Genomic DNA, 17,980 nt, shown 5'->3' on the forward strand with positions numbered 1-17,980 from the left:
TCATTTACTGTAGTAATATAAGCTACTGCCAGTCTTATACGATAAATATAATGTATATTGTGTCTATGTATTTGAAACATTTGAATGGACTGATAAAGGGAGCTGTAAAGTATTTTTGTTTAAGTATAATGTTATTTTGACCATAATAATGAACCAAATCTAGCTCGTATAAATATTACAGTAGTATAGAAAAATACTATACATACATTTATAGGTCAAATCGAACTCGAGCCTCCTGTACCCATTCTGTGACGTAAAACAACTTCCCTGTGCAAAGGATCATGAGGGCCTGAAGTGTCCATCAGTTGTACCCTTCGAAATCCTTCATTCCGAAGGGCCCTTTGAAGTGGCCAGTTTTGAGCACTTCGGTTTGGAACGACCCTTCAATATGGCGGCCATGATTATTTTCACTCCGAAGTGCCCTTCGGAGGGCGATATATCCCGTTTGGAACGCACCAATTGTAAGTCCTCTTTTTGTAAGTCCTCTTTGAGGACTTTTCAGAAAACAATTTGACTGAAAGTTTATCTAGGATTTTTAATGAGAAGTCTGCACAAAAACAAAATTGTGCATGTTAATTGTCAAGGTATACCATACTCCAGAATAGCACATATACTGACCCATAATGTCTATTTGACCTGTAGCTTGAACCACAACTAAACTGTGTTGACGGTTATCATCATCATGCAGAACCTGCAGCATCTGATCTGATCTTGATCATTTTGATGCAACAAATTGTCCAGCTTATTGTGTAACTAAAATAATATATTTGTTATGAATATTTAGCCTGAATATAACTAATTTTGATAATTATTTCATCCCGTCTCACCTCAGTGTCTTCAGTTGACAGTTTGGATCCTGTAGTAAATCACTGAGCTCCTTCACTCCTGATTGTCCAGGATCATTTCCTGTGAGATCCAGCTCTATCAGGTGTGAAGGGTTTGATCTCAGAGCTGAAGCCAGAGCTTTATAACCTTCTTCTGTTACACTGCAGTTAGAGAGTCTAGAACAGGAATGAAAACATTCAGATGATTAATCAGTTAAACCTGAACAATAGAAATCCTCAAAGTGAATTTTATTTTGTTCTTTGTACAAAAGTATTGAAAGTTAGTTGCACAAACTGAGAACTGAATATGGAGGCAAACAAAAGACACAGAGAACTTTACAGTTTTTCTCAGTCACTTTGGCACATTTCTCAGATCAGGACTGAAATTTTCAAAACTACTTGTTCAACCTCCACAACATCTAGTCACTTGTACATCATAAAAGCAGTTTCTCGTTCTTTTGAACAAATTGCAAATGCTTTGGTACATTCATGCAACTGATTATGTACAATTGTCTGCTATTTCCTACATTATCAATTGCTAATGTCATGTTGCTCAAAATGTATTATATGGTTCTCTGTTGAATAGTCTTACCCCTCAAAACATCTAGTCATTAGTTCATCGCACAAGTCATTAAATGCAAAATGGTTGACCTAGTTATCACAATGTGTCAAGTATATTATTAGACTTTTGTAAATGTGTCCTGAATTGATGAATTTTGCAGGTGAATCCTGAATTTCACTAATGTATTCAGGGGAATGTAAAGCATTAGATCAACCAATGACCCAACCAGTTCTCTAAAGCAGCTAAAAGATGCACGTCATGAATCTTCAACTGGAAAGCATATATAGACAGAGCACAACACAAGAGTTACAATTTCTGATAATGGAAGAACATCATGGAAACAAACAGGGTCAACAGCTGGAAAGAAGAAGAGGAGTAAGGATGTGTGGTAGAAGGGTAGAGAGGCAAAACAGAGGAAGAGGTAGATAAGGCAAAGGGCGTAGGCACGTTTCTAGTGAAATAAGGACCACTATTGTAAACAATGTTTTCAATCATGACCTTATACAATGGCTTATGAAGGTCTAAAGGTGCAGCTGAACGTTTGGAGAAAAACCTTTTCCTCAATCATTCAAGCATTTCATAGACATATCAGGTATGTATTTCAGCAATGTGCACTGCACACTAATGTGGTATGCGAGCTATAATCTTAATATTACAGTAGCATTTTTACACTTACAGTAGCACATTACACTTGCTTTACACATACAGTATAGCAGGCTAAATGAACTTTATACAGATACATACTATACACATGAACACATATATACAGTGTATGTATATAGTCTTGTCTTTTTTATCACAAGGACATTTTACAGTGATTTGTTGACAGACCAACAGTAAATACAAAACTGTGAATCCTGTCTAGTCTTTTGCAATCAATCTCCCATATACAGTAATGTGTCCATTTGTACTGTTAAAATTGATATATGCCATACAGACAAAGTGCAGTCTTGGGCAGTTTCAATCACTGTCATAAAAACTGTAGCCATAGTTTACATCTGAAATATTCATCACTGTTATATTGACAACATGGCTAAGCATTTTGACTATCTTGTTCGAGAACAATGACACAAGGACTTGTCATTCTGACAGCACTGATATGTTCATTGACATAAATACTTGCTTTTGAAAGATGAACTAAGGATTTTGAGCAAGTTACAGGCTTTTGCAGGTAATCCAATTTGTTGTGCTGTTTGTACAAATTGTTTCTAGAAATGAACATGTTTTGCAAATTGTAAGGATGATTCGAGAAATGTGCCAAAGCAACTGAGAAAAACTGTAATATGTTAGACATCAACATCACTTTCAGTGTTTCAATTATCTAAAACTGTAGAGCTGTGAAAGTCTTTGATCTGAATGATCCACAACATGAGAAAAATGAGAAAATTAAAGTTTGGGAATGACCTAATTAGAGTCCAGACTTCAACTCAGACTAATTGTGAGATATTGAGTATAAAGTGTTTTAGTTTAAACTGTTAAAGTGATTTTAAGCATTTTGATTCTTGTATGTGAAGAATGTTACTGACCTCAATCTCTCCAGTTTACAGTGTGAATCCTTCAGTACGTCACATAAGAGCTTCACTCCTCTGTTTCCTATTATATTCCAGTTCAGGTTCAGCTCTCTCAGGTGTGACGGGTTTGATTTCAGAGCTGAAGTCAGGATGACACACTGTTTCTCTGTAATACTGCATCCACTCAGACTGAAGACAGAAAGAGAAAATGACTCAAATCCATGTTCAGTTCATGTGTGAGTTAAATGAATCATGAATAAATGTCATACAGTCACTAATAAACCAGCAAAAACATGGAAACTTAATGATATAAACAAACAAACCAAGACAGGAGCATTTGAGGATACTAGTTACAATCCAAGTCTGGATCCGTCCTCACTCCCAAAAATAAGTGAATTTATTACTCTTAATTGAATATATAGGATCAATATAGAAACAATAGAAAATTAACATTTAAATGGACTGTTTTCATTATTAATTTAAGAAAATCTTACACATTCATAGATTAAGTCATTAGAGTGTAATTTACAATCTCTAAATACACATTTTGTTTAATAAAAGAAGATTTAGTGAAAAGTACCATTAGTCCAGTATAAATGTAACATTTCAGAATAATCTATTTGTGTAACAGTTTTGTTGTGTTTTATTATCATGGTGTTGCTGTCTGTGTGTGTTCCCTAGTTAGTGTTCTTGGTTGTTAATTAGTTCCTGCAGCTGTTCTGTTTTACCTTGATTACTCTGTCTGTGTATTTAAACTCTTAGTTCTGTCTGTTCATTGTTCTGTCGTTTATGTTGAAGTGGTTGTGTTTTATCTCTCCTACATGTTAGATTTGTGATTAAAGACAGTGTTATTGTATTCTTCATCGTCGTGAGCTTCATTACAACCAGCCATTCATGACAATTTGTTACTCTGTTTTTTAGTCTGTTCTCACTTCTGTCTTGTTTCACAGCAAAGATTTGTCAGATTCCAGCATATGAAACACTTTTATAGCCACAAAGTTTAAAATGCTTTAAAGTTTAATGCTCTTTTTACTGATACACATACAAATCCGTTAACTAATACCATTTCTGAATCTTTCTTCAGATGGAGATGCAGCGCTACAAATGATGTGACTTGTGCCCTGTTGACTTAAAATAAATTAAACAGTAAATACAGTATAATGATACTAACTCTAGTTTCTCCAGCTTGAATTGTGGGTTCATCAGTAGATCACTGAGGTTTTTCACTCCAGAGTCTCCTAGTTCATTCCAGCTCAGGTCCAGCTCTCTCAGGTGTGACGGGTTTGATTTCAGAGCTGAAGTCAGGATGACACACTGTTTCTCTGTAATACTGCATTCATACAGACTGAAGACAGAAAGAGAAAAGACAATGACTCAGATCTATGATGATCAACTAACATGTTTAGCTTCATCCAGCAGACTTTTGCTGACAAATAAACAGGGATATCCAGGTGCAGGTAACATGGAGAAAGACGACACATTGTTCATTTAAATATACTACTGACATTTTAACAATACAAAGGTTGAAATCGTCAATCTATTTATGTTAGTTTACACATTCATTTCATCTCATCTTTAAGGTTCTTTCGTGTCAATGTCACTCTTGGTTTGATCACTGGGACAAATGTGTTTATGTCGGTTGTTTTCAGACACATTGTCGACTCACTAACACTTTACAATAATCTTTTATTTGTTCACATTAACTACATTAGTTAACATGAACCAATGATGGACAATACTAGTACAGCATTTAATAACCTTAATGTAAGTTTCAACATTTACTAATACAGTTTTAAATAAAAATGTTTTCTGTTAACATTAGTTAATCCACTGTGAACGAACATGAACAATGAATAATTGTATAAACGAACATTAACAGATTAAGGAATGAAAGTATTTCCTGAAGCAGAAGACAATCAAACAAGTTTTGGAAAAGCTTCATCTGCTTTAGTGCTGCACCGTGAGGCAGTGTCACGTCTGTTCTGGGTTTAGTTTAGTTTATGTTTTCATGTCTTTTATTTTGTATAATTCTCACAGTCTTACTCCTCATGTGATCTTGTCATGTGCTCCCCCTGTTCATGTGTCATGTTCTGATTGGTTCCTTGTTTCATGGGTCGTTTTCATTGGTTCATTGTGTTCAGGTGTTTCTTGTTTGTTCATTAGTGTCTGTGTGTATATATAGCCCTCATGTTATCATTGTCTTTAGTCTGTCTTTGTTCCCTGTAACTGCTGTTGGTGAGGTTTATGTTCATGTTTTTTAGTTTCCAGGTGTTTTTTTGTTATTTTAATTTTTGTTCACGTTTATTTGAATAAAGTAGTGGTGGCGAGATGAAGCTTCATGAAGCTTTCCATCCAGATGTGTTGAAAAGAGGTTCATAATAATTAAATTATTAGTTAAATATTTAAAGCTTGATGTCACATTTAAATTGTGTGTTTTTAATTTCCTGTTTAATTATATTACTTTACATTGTTGTGGCTCTATGTGACACTGAAAAAAAAAACTGCTCCGACTGAAATACGTGACGAAATATTAGAGTCATATTACAATTAAAAGTAATGTAATATTTTAAATAAATGAACAATACTCACGTCAGTGTTTTGAGTCGACAGTGTTTATCCTGCAGTAGAGCAGCGATCTGATTCACTCCTGTGTCTCCTAGTTCATGTTCACTCAGATTCAGCTCTCTCAGGAGTAACGGGTTTTTACCCACAACTCTCTTCACATACTGACAGGCTTCATCTGCAGCAGCACTCAAAAACCTGCAGAAGAGTCGATTCAGTTCTCAACTAAATGTCTGTTGCATTACAAACATGATTGATAAGATAAAAAACTTTTATTGTTCTAAAGACAAGCTCTAGTTAGTTATTTAGATGTAACACTTTTCTTTGAATATTTAAATATACAAATAAATATATAAATACTTGAAAACAAAGTCTGATAGTCAGAGATATTTAAAAAAGAAACTCGAGCGACACTCAGTCCTAAAGCAAACTCATAAGAACAGAAACGTCCCACAGAGCAGAAGGGCAAAAGCTCACTAGATCATGATTTTCAGTATGAATACAGAGTGTGAAATTAAGGCCTCAAGATCTCTCTGGCTTTTAAGCAGGAGTCTCATAAGCCTCATTCAGACTGTCAGTCCAAATCCGATTTTTGCGCATATCCGATTGAAATCTGATCAGATTTAGCAAGTCTGAATAGGGATGCACTGTATACCGGTACTGTGAAAATACCATGAAAATATCATGATTTTGCTCATTTCGGTATATGCTGCTGTTCTGAAGTTCACCGCTAGGTGGCAGTGTGCTACACAAACTGACGCGAAACCGGCAAATGTGACAACATAGAGGAACAAAATGGATAAAGCAGTAGAATCTCACTCAACACGCCCAAAACTAATTAATAACAAACAGTATAGAACCCAAGAGGCGAAACTCTGATCTTTTTTGGGCAACAGCCACTAGATGGCGCTCCGGTAGCGCGGCCGCCATTATGGGGTGAAAATGCCAACTGGACCATAGAATCCTTCACATCTTACGCACCCAAAATCGGCGAATTTCACAACCAAATCAGAAGTGCAATAGAACATTTTTTAAATTAAGTCACCAGTAAATTTTATGGCTCCTACAGTAAATGTTGTTTATTGTCTTATATATGTTTTATTTTACCAGTTGTGGAATCCAACCATTCAACCATCTGAGGTAACGTAGTTAGCCTACTTTATTGAGTATTTCCATTTTATGCAACTTTACACATTTATTAATAGTAAATTAATAATGAATGAATGTAAGATCATCATGTTTGCAGTGAACAATATATTTCAGACCTAGTGGAGTAATAGTAATAATCACTCCACTAGGTCTGAATTGAATATTGTATGTTTTAATGGATCACGCTACAAACATAACGATCTTATAACACATGATGCATTGCTGTGTCCGTTATCGCATAATTCCCACTTTTGGACACTTTTGCTTTAACATACAACACTGCAAAAACAAGCTGTTATTGTCTGTTATATATTTATTGTCCAACATTCCCATTTTTTCTGATGCATGTCCTTAATTTAATTTCATATGTTGGTATTAATTCAGTGTTTATAATGCTAATACTTGAACTTCAACGAATTTTAACCCAAACTGACTGCGTTTCTAGAGAGCAAAGGTTTTGTGAAAAAAGTGGAAGACTTAAACACAAAGTCTGTAAAATAAACTGTTAAAAGGATTTGATGATCACTAGTGATAGTATTTTATTCTGTTGTCATCATTCAGGTTGGATTTTAGCTTTAATGTACTTTGTTTTTTTTGTTTTTTTTTTTAACAAAGCAGCTGATATTGCCATAGAAGCTAGTGGACCGACTCGACCGACTTTCAAGTCAAAATGGCGGAAACGCAGAGCTGCTGCTGGGCGCTGGTGTTCCAATGGAACGTTCTATTGAGTTTCGCTTCTTGTTAGTGTTTATTCTTTGTTAATAATGACAGCAATAGACGTATAATTTGGAATTGCTTTGCTTATAAAAATGATGAAGAACCATCAAACCTACACACACGTACATAAGATCATATGGTTTAGATAACATGAAAGCTCCAGCGTGCGTTTGAACCAATGATGTTTATCTCCTAACATTTGCACTTAAGTTTAGCTAGTTCTTACAGAAGTATTCAGGTACAGAAATGCTAGTTACAGAAATTTAATAAAGTAATCAAATGTAAAATAACACTGAATAGTCACTGTTAATACATTAAATACCGTTTAAGGTAAAACAACTCAATTTGGAAGGCGCGAGCTCTATACAGGCGGCTTGTGTGTGCGTTGTTTGTTGGTATAAGCGCAAAGAAACCATCTCTCACAGAGCTCCCAAGTACGTTACTACTGAATGATAAAATCGCTTGGATGTTCAAAATGGGTTTAAAAAAACGTGGGCAAGTGATTTCCATAAGTTGTCCGAAACGCGCACGAGAGTGTTGTATCGCAGGGCGCATATGTACTTAAAGTGCTCTATTTTCGCACACTAATTTTGTACTTAATATACTAAAGATTCTTCTTTAGTACTTCTTAAGATAATCTTAAGAACATCTAAGTGTACTCAACTGTGCTATTTTGAAACACCATGAAATATGAACTAAAATGTGCTTTTAATATACTATCTAAATGTATTTAGTTAACACTTGTAATAGACTATGGGTTCAAGTGTGCTATAAGTGGTAACCAATTACTGATTTTATGTGATAATCTGTGTTGATTAATTTACTAATAAACATTTGCGATAATTTCCCGCTTTGTAAACGCGCAACCTGCGAGAATGAGTAAAATTATGCGCAATACCCACACCAAAATTTAGACCCTGTATGATATTGATTTAATACCGATATACCGGTATTAGATTGTGGTACCGTACCGAAGCCAAAATTGTGGTATTGACCCATCCTGAATGGCCAAAAATCACATGAAATGCAATTTTTACAAATCCATTTCGAACTACATTCATATGAGGTTTGAAATCCTTTTCAAATCACATTTCTGAAAATCTGTTTCAGTGTGACCGCTCTGATCAGATTTCGTGTGGTTTATGTGACTTTCTCACGCCACGTAAAATGTAAACATCAGACATTGTTATAGGAAACATACTGAAAATCGCAGCAGACACAAGGTTGTGTTGTTGCAAAGTGTTGGATGAGCAATATAACGGAGACATGTTTTGAAACTGGAAGAGATAAAAATGCGGAATAAAGCCACACATATGCCTCCTCCTATGTTTCTGCCGCTGCCTCAGAAGATGCAGTAGTCCAGCGCATGCCGGCTACACAATGTCTTTTGTAAATAAGACAACATCTGTATTACAAACCCCTCCATCCTGTGGTTGTTGTTGTTGTTTTTGGCGTATGCCTACCGACGCAAAATCATTGCCATAGAAACCAATGTGGATATTCCAGAAAACGAAAGAGCGGCATGGACACACAAATCAGATCTGAACAGTTGCGATATACAATGTGGACGTCAATAATTTTAGATCAGATTCCAATCGGATACACAAATAATCGGATTTGGACTGACAGTCTGAACGTAGCCATAGACCTGCTGTGGAGAGATACAGTGAATCTGGAAAACAATTGTGTTCAGAAAACAATTTGACAAAGATTTTCTTGAATTTTTAATGAGAAGTGTGCACAAAATCAAAATTGTTCATGTTAATTGTCAAGGTATACCATACTCCAGAATAGCACATATACTGACCCATAATGTCTATTTGACCTGTAGCTTGAACCACAACTAAACTGTGTTGACGGTTATCATCATCATGTCAGAACCTGCAGCATCTGATCTGATCTTGATCATTTTGATGCAACAAATTGTCTAACTTATTGTATAACTAAAATGATATATTTGTTATGACTATTTAGCCAGCATATTTTGTTAGCTTGCATATTTTTTTAATTATGTTAATTATTTCATCCCGTCTCACCTCAGTGTCTTCAGTTGACAGTTTGGATCCTGTAGTAAATCACTGAGCTCCTTCACTCCTGATTGTCCAGGATCATTTCCTGTGAGATCCAGCTCTATCAGGTGTGAAGGGTTTGATCTCAGAGCTGAAGCCAGAGATTTATAACCTTCTTCTGTTACACTGCAGTTAGAGAGTCTAGAACAGGAATGAAAACATTCAGCTGATTAATCAGTTAAACCTGAACAACAGAAATCCTTAAAGTGAATTTTATTTTGTTGTTTGTATGAATGTATTGAAAGTTAGTTGCAAAAACTGACAACTGAATATGGAGGCAAACAAAAGGCACAGAGAACTTTAATATGTTAGACATCAACATCACTTTCAAGATTTCAATTATCTAAAACTGTAGAGCTGTGAAAGTCTTTGATCTGAATGATTCACAACAAGCAACCTGAAAATGGTCGAAAAATGAGAAAATTTAAGTTTGGGAATGACCTAATTAAAGTCCAGACTTCATCACTCTGTTTTTATGCACATCTTTAAGTACCGCATCAGAAATGAGCGATGGAAACACCAGATTCAATGAATTTCAAGGACTTTTTAAATTTATTTTATATCAAGCACCTATCAAATTCACATCCCAGCATATGGAGCGTCATGAAAGACCTCTTACAGTTCTTAAAATTTTAACCCTCCTATTGCATTTGCATCCATTTTAACCCAGAAGAGGTTACAATCATTTGTACATCAATTTTGGAAATATATTAAAACCAGTTGCAGCTTTCTTATCCCTAATATTAACAATCTTTCCACACTAGTTTTGGTTTTCATTTTTTATGAATCATTACTTGAGTAAAAACATTATAATATAGAGAGAATATTGTAAAAAAAAAAAAAAAAAATTTTGCAATTGAGTGAAAAAAAAGGATCTTATGGATCGTAATTGTCAGAATATATACAATATATTATAGATATAAGCTTGCAATTCTGAGAAAAAAGTCAGAATTGAGAGATATAAATGAGCACTTCTGAGAAAAAAAATCTGAATTGCAATTTATATATTACAATTCTGACTTTATAAGACACAATTGTGGCTTTATAATCACGCAATTCTGACTTTTTAACTCTCAATTGTGAATTTAGGGTAGAGTGGGGAAAACGCCCCCTTGGGGGACAACTAACTACACACAATATGCATAATATTCTTATTAATAAGTAGGGGTGGGTGATATGGCAAAAATATCACGCTTCATGATTTGATCACAAATCTTTTTCATGTTGTTTTTACTATTTTGCCAGTGACTGAGCAGTACAGTCAAACTAATTTCCCTATATATTAAAAAGTAGCCGTTGTAGGAACCGTGGACGAACCAGACAAATGAATCATTCAGATGATTCTTTCAAAACATAATTCCAGAAACCCAAGCTCTGAGAATCTAATTTTCGGCTCCAGTCCGTCTACAGAACAACCCCCTGCTAATTACTCTTATGGCACCCATGCTTCCTGACTGAAGGAGAGGCGGCAAAACTTAAACCAAATGGTCACCAGAAGATAAATAGTCTTTGATCTCCAGATCAAAAGAGACAGAGAGACAATGCAGGCCCGTTTCTCTGAGTGACCTAACTTTACAGACAAACCCACAAAGAAGGTTTCTATAACTAAAACTGCATCAAATTGTTCCAAACAATTTGAAATGGACTTATGTAAGGCTCCAGCTTGTAATGACTCTCCCAGCCTCTAGTTAGTGCTGACTTGTAATGACTCTCCCAACCACTAGCTGGCACTGACACTTATGCCATGTAATGACTCTCCCGGCCACTAGGTGGCCCCAGCTTTTGTAGAATTCATTGTATTGCTACTCATTAGGACTTGATTTCTCCCACCTGTGGATCATTATCTTGTTTGTGTTTGCCTATTTAAGCACGCCTCTTTCTTTCAGTTGTGTTCAGTCTTGAGCCTACTATGCATGTGTATCCTTGCCAAGAAAGCTAAGTCTGTTGAGTTTTTGGATTTGTCTGTTACTCATCTTTTGTTTCTTGTATTTTTTCTGCGGAAGCACGGCTTCCTTTTTGTTGTACTATTGAACTTGGACTCTTGAGTAAAACACTTTTTGTTCAGTCATCTAAGCCTGCAAGTTATTCTTCTGCCCTCCATCTGTTATTTGTCATCCACCATAGTTCAGTGGTAAAGAGGCAGTTCAGTTGACTAGAAGACCCGAGTTTGATTCCAGCCTCAGACACCCATCACAACTTATCAAACATCTTTCAACTGCATAAATTTTATGTCATGTCTACACATGCTACATGTGACCAGTTATGTTTTAGAACACCCACAATTCATGTAAATGTGATAACTTTTGAATGATTGATTGAAAGTATGCCTTATTTAAATCTCTAATGTATGTTTAAATCATGGTTCGAAAGAAATCGGTGTAAAATGTATCATATTCCATTTAATAGAAATTATGTCTAAAACGGTACTCTCTGCTGAAGCCGGCAATTCCAGAGACCGGAGATTTCCAGAGACTTCCTTTCATTTTGCCAGCACGCTCAAACGGGATAGGTTTTTACCTAACACAATCCGGACCTGAAAAGACCCTGCAACAAATCATTGACTAGAAAAAACCCTTCTCTCCAAGCTAAGGACGCCGACGAGGAGATTCACATTTAAAGTTGACAAGCAAGTACCTCCAGATTCTAAAGCTGAACTAGTGCATTAAATTAATGATTCATGGTTCGTTCAGGTCAGGTCTTTTGAAGTGCATATTTTGCTAGAAATGCTCATCATATCATTCTCGCTCTCTCTCTTAAAACTCTTTCTCTCTCATTTCCTTTCTTTCTACAACACGTATGAATGTTTGTGTATGTGTTTGTGTTAGATTAGTTTGTGTTAGAATAAATAAAGTCTCTTGTAGATTTTAAAAGAAAGTGTCTTGTATTATGTGCTTGTAAAATTTAATGTCTTAAACTGTCGATCTTGAAGTTACCGGGCTCTAATCAGTGTTTTCACGATATTGGATATTCATATCCGCTACAAGAGCTTATTACGATCCGAGCAGATGAACGCTGGATGATTCAGTTGCTCGGTCGTAAACTTAATGACTCTTTATAATTCCCTATAAATTATTTCATTTGAGCTGATTTTGGTCCTACACTTACAAAAGAAAAAAAGAATGACAGACTTTCAGCCCAAAGTGGATGAAGATAAAAATACTAATTTATAGGTTTCTTGTTAAAGCTACTGTATTAAATAAATTGAAAAAAAAAGGAAATTATGTCATTATTTACTCACCTTAGAACTTGTTTTAAATCGGAATAAATTTCTTCTGTTGAAGTTTTTTTTTTGAAGAAGAAGAATGTGGGTAACCAAACAGTTGCTGGTCCCCAGTGAGTTCCATATAGGAAAGAAAATATTATGGATGTCAATGGGTACCAGCAAATGTTTGGTTACCCACATGCTTCAAAATATGTTCTTTTGTGTTCAGCACAAGACAGAAATACAGGTTTGGAACAACTTTAGAGTGAGTAAATAAAGACAGAATTTCCATTTTTGGTTGAACTATCCCTTTAAGGACAAGTCGCAGCATGTGTTGTCTGTCCCTTTAAAGTTCATACACGCATCTTATATATTGACACGCATTCGATTGACTCTCAACTGTTTATTTTCACTTTACACTTAACCGATGGTGTAAACCTTGTGTGTATTTGACAGTTTTAGCAGAATAAGATGCGAATGATAACTTTTTCCAGCAAATGCAGTGTTTGACAGGCTTTTAGAGTGTGCGCGCTTCGGGAGTATCTGCTCAGAAAAGAACGTACGTGCTACAGAGAATGAGGTGACTCTGGCTTGGAATTTGGACGCGGAGACGTCACTGACATGTTCGGACTGAACCGTATAATGGTTTCAGTCCAGTAACGTTACTCTACTTAGGCCATTGAACTGAAACTCAGAACTGTGTGGATGTAAGACACTGGATTTTAGTCCTTGCTAATCGCATATTTGTCTAGAAGATTTTTTTTTTTTTAACTAGTCTTTTTGTTTGGGGGCAGTTTTGTATCTTGGCTCCTTAAAAACTTTTAATTTAAATTATTTTCTCTGTGAGAATTATAATTGCATTCTTTCCTACAAAACAGGTTGTTGGTTACAGGTTATAGGTTAAAGGTTAAAGGTTACAGGTTCTTCGGAGGAAGAAGCTGGTCTAAATAAACTGGGTACTGACCCATCCTTCAATAACAACCAGCCTGCAAATCCCTTTTTGAACGCATTTAGATTGAAGAAGCAGTCGTCAGTAAAATGACGGGAACACACATCACAAGGTTCAGGTTTCAAGTTTTCCCTGGCGTCTGCACGTGCAATAAGTGGGCGGGCAATATGCTAATGTTTCGTTGTGACATCACAACGAAACAGTTTAAGATTCATTTTACAAATTACTCGTTTAATTGATTCAGAGTCTACTCTTACTTTTGAGAGACAGTAACTTAATATACGGTGCACTTTCAGATTTAAAACTTTGCAGGATGTTTTCAATCATTTAGAGCTATGTTTCACACTACATGAAAGATGATTTTCAAAAATCCATAATACGGGCACTTTAAACAAAGAAATGCAACATTTATTAACAAAAGTTCTCTTGCGCTTTTGCCTCTGACAACATCCTGTCAGTCATTGCACCTCACTCTCGGCATTTGTGGCTCAACTTACCTCAGTATCTCCAATTTACAGTTTATATTCTTCAGTCCAGTGCAGAGCATCTTCACTCCTAAATCCTGCAGATTATTTTTGTTCATGTTCAGCTCTCTCAGATTAGTATCTGCTCCAAGAACTGCAGCCAGAGCTGAACAGCTTTTGTCTGTTAAGTTACAGTCATTTAACCTACAAGAGAAATAAATCACATCACAGAATTAGATGGAACACATACATTTTCTACATACAAATATTAGATATACTTTCCATTATTATTTTTACATAAACAGCATATATACAGTAAAGAGGCTGAGCTAAAATATGAATACTCTTCAAAACTAGTATTTCCTGTACACATTTCCTGGGTAAAATGAAGCATGTGAAAAATATGAAAAATGAAAAAAAAAAAAAAAAAAAAATTGTGTTACGATTTCTAGCTTTTTATAGCTGAGCCTGGTTTCTCCAATGATTTTTTCTATATTTCTTTCACCTGATGGAGTTTGGGTTCTTGCCACTGTTGCCTTTGACTCGCTTCTTTGGGGACACTTAAAGGGGACCTATAATGCCCCTTTTACAATATGTAATATAAGTCTCTGGTGTCCCCAGAATGTGTTTGTGAAGTTTCAGCTCAAAATACCCCACAGATCATTTATTATAGCTTGTCAAATTTGCCCCTATTTGGGTGTAAGCAAAAACATGCCTTTTTTGTATGTGTCCCTTTAAATGCAAATGAGCTGCTGCTTGCAGTCCACTTTCCAAAAGAAGGCATTGCTTTAACAGCTCACGCTTCGGTTGCTCAACAACAACAAAGCTGGAGAATTTATGTAAATATTATGTTCTGGAGTTTATGTAAATTTTAGGTTTAGTGATGTCTGAAAAAATGCCTGCATTCACATATAAATGTCTTGCTGCTATGAAATCTTTAATGATTTAAGTAAAGCTAAGATTACTTAAATCTAAGAACCTAAGAAATTGTACTAGTTATTAATATTTCAAGATTAACATTTGCTGGATTAAAGCATTTGAGGTTTCCTTGATTATTCATAGTGGTCAACCGATGACCGATGCCGATATCTTAGAGAGCATGGGTGAAATATCACTGATTTAATGATAGTATAAACACATCCATAACAACTGCTGAAATTAAATTTATATTTATTTTACTTAATATTTACTAAATTAGAAATACGTATTTTAATTTAAACTCAATAAAAAAATAATTTTTAGAAAACCATCTTAAAATGTGTACATCAAATATGATACAACAGACTTTTGATAAATGTTTATTTGTAAATCTCTCAATCATCTACGTATTGCAGTACAAACACAATTAAAACTACAGAACTACTCCTAAAACTAAGCATTTAAAATATCAAATTACTGGGAGATACAGAGTATCAACTGATGATATAACTGTACTTTATTTAGCCTGTTATATAAAAATCTCATTGTTTTATAACCTTTCAGAATTTCATTTTGTTTTTTGGCAATATAAATAACATCTGTAACAAAAACAAATATGCAAACATTTTTAAATGTTCTTTTATATTTTGTCTAAATATTTGATAAACTGTCTCCATTAAAAAATAGATTTTTTCAGACTATTATTTCATATGTCAGGCTTTACTGGGTAAAGGCCCCGATACACTTCAAACGAAATCGAAGAACAAACTGATATGAATCATTTCGAACAAAATCAGGCCGAAATGAATATACTGTATAAAGTGTTATAATATAAATGCAACGTGACTTTGCTGGAGTGCCGAATTACAGAGCTTATGCAAACAAACATATCCACAAATCCTTGCTAGTTTCTCAGTTTTATTCTGTTTATTTTGTTACTGAGAGGAAAGCGTGCAACATTTGTACATATTCATTTAACCGTCACTCTCAGCAGTATGGGTGGCGTCAGATGTTCGATTACAGTATATCGCTGCTCACGTATTTCGAACTTCGTTTTACCCCTAAACGATGAACGAAAAAGAACTTCGCTTGAAGTATATCAGGGCCTTTAAGTTCATGTTCATGATGGGGAATCACTATAGAATAATGTAGATAAATGCATTTTTCAGATGAGAGCAAAACATGACAAAATGTATCAAATGACTTACAGAGCTCTTCTGGAGGTTTTGATGACTGCCGATAATCTAATGAGACACTCGTCTGATTTCTTGAATTTCTGAAGCTCAAACTCCTCTAGCTCTTCCTCTGATGTCAACAACACAAAGACCAAAGCAGACCACTGGGCAGGTGAAAGGTCACCAGATGAGAGACTTCCTTTGCTAAGGTGGGTCTGAATCTCCTTCACCAGAGTTTGGTCGTTCAGTTCATTCAGACAGTAGAACAGATTGATGGATCTGTCTGCAGACAGATTACCTTCTAATTTCTGCTTGATGTACTGAACTATTTCCTTGTTGCTCTGGTCATTGCCGTCTTGCTGTGTCAACAGACCCCGTAAGAGTCGTCGATTGGACTGGAGTGACAGACCGAGGAGGAAGCGAAGGAAAAGGTCCAGGTGTCCATTGTCACTCTTGAGCGCCTCGTCCACTGCAGTCTTCAGAAAATCAATCATGGTTTCATTTTTGCTTTTCTGTTCCGTAGACTCATGAACAAACATACTTTTCTTGTTGATGTCTAGAAACAGATGTGCATAAAGGGCTGCAATAAACTCTTGAATGCTCAAGTGAACAAAGCAGTACATGGTACCAAGAATGATCCCTTTTTCCTCCTTAAAGATCTGGGTACACATGCCTGAGCGCACTGATGCCTTATAGACGTCAATACCACAGGCTTCCAGGTCTGTGTCATAGAAGATCACATTGTTTCTTTCCAGCTGATGAAATGCCAGTTTCCCCAGTGAAAGGATGGTGTCTTTATCCCAGGAAACATCTGCTGCGTATTCTCCATCATACTTTCGGCGGCTCTGCTGGATCTGAAAGCGGAGAAAGTGTGTGTACATTTGTGTCAGAGTCTTGGGAGTGTCTTCAGTATTTGATTCCTGTAGTGTTTTAGAGATCTCATCAGCCTGATTGTTTTTCACATCATTATTTCTTTTCTCCTCCAGAATGTTCTGGAGAACAGTGGCTGAAATCCAGCAGAAGACTGGGATGTGGCACATGATAAAGAGACTCTTTGATTTTTTAACATGATCAATGATTGTGATGGCCTGATTCTGATCCGTGAATCTTTTTTTGAAGTACTCTTGCTTTTGTGCATCACTGAATCCTCGTATCTCTGTCAGCCGGTCGATACAGTCAGGAGGAATCTTACTGGCAGCTGCTGGTCTGGTGGTGATCCAGATGAGAGCAGAAGGAAGCAGATTTCCCTTCATGAGGTTCGTTAGGAGAACGTCCAGAGAGGCTGGTGACGATACATCACTCCACATCTCATTACAATCAAACTTCAGAGGAAGGCGACATTCGTCCAATCCATCAAGGATGAACAGGACTTTGAATTGATTCCTTCTTGTAAGGTTCAGTCCTTTTGTCTCTGGGAAAAAATTAGTTATAAGTTCCATCAAACTTAGTTTTTCTTTCTCCTTTAAGTTCATCTCTCTGAATGGAAGAGGAAATATGAAACTGATATCTTGATTTTCTTTTCCTTCAGCCCAGTCCAGAACAAACTTTTGCACAGAGACTGATTTTCCGATGCCAGCGACTCCTTTTGTCAGTACAGTTCGGATCTCCTCGTCTTGTTCAGGAGCTTCAAACAAATTTGTGCATTTAACCTGAATCTCTTGAGATTCATGACGCCTGGAAGCAACTTCAATCTGTCTGACCTCGTGTTCAGTATTGACCTGTTCACTGCCACCCTGAGTGATATAGAGATCTGTGTAGATGTTATTCAGAAGTATGGAGTCACCATGCTTCGCAATTCCTTCAAACACACATTGATACTTCTTCTTTAGGCCACATTTTAGCTGATCAATTAAGACCAGCTGAACTAAACACAGGAAA

The 17,980-nt window shown here is 35.9% G+C and overlaps 2 protein-coding genes across 3 annotated transcripts in view; both read right to left on the bottom strand.

Annotated features, from left to right (window-relative positions):
• LOC127522225 (uncharacterized) overlaps window positions 1–17,980 on the bottom strand; it is an 884,749-nt gene that overhangs the window by 730,687 nt on the left and 136,082 nt on the right. Inside the window, exons 28-29 of the mRNA XM_051911962.1 lie at window positions 4,069–4,242; window positions 2,913–3,086 (exon numbers count right to left, since the gene is read on the bottom strand). Of these exons, the coding sequence (XP_051767922.1) occupies window positions 2,913–3,086; window positions 4,069–4,242 (348 nt within the window). The remainder of the gene's footprint in view (window positions 1–2,912; window positions 3,087–4,068; window positions 4,243–17,980) is intronic.
• LOC127522286 (NLR family CARD domain-containing protein 3-like) overlaps window positions 1–17,980 on the bottom strand; it is a 94,130-nt gene that overhangs the window by 36,865 nt on the left and 39,285 nt on the right. The window lies entirely within an intron of this gene.

The sequence above is a fragment of the Ctenopharyngodon idella genome, chromosome 2, assembly GCF_019924925.1.
Source record: "Ctenopharyngodon idella isolate HZGC_01 chromosome 2, HZGC01, whole genome shotgun sequence".
In the NCBI taxonomy this organism is placed as follows: Eukaryota; Metazoa; Chordata; class Actinopteri; order Cypriniformes; family Xenocyprididae; genus Ctenopharyngodon; species Ctenopharyngodon idella.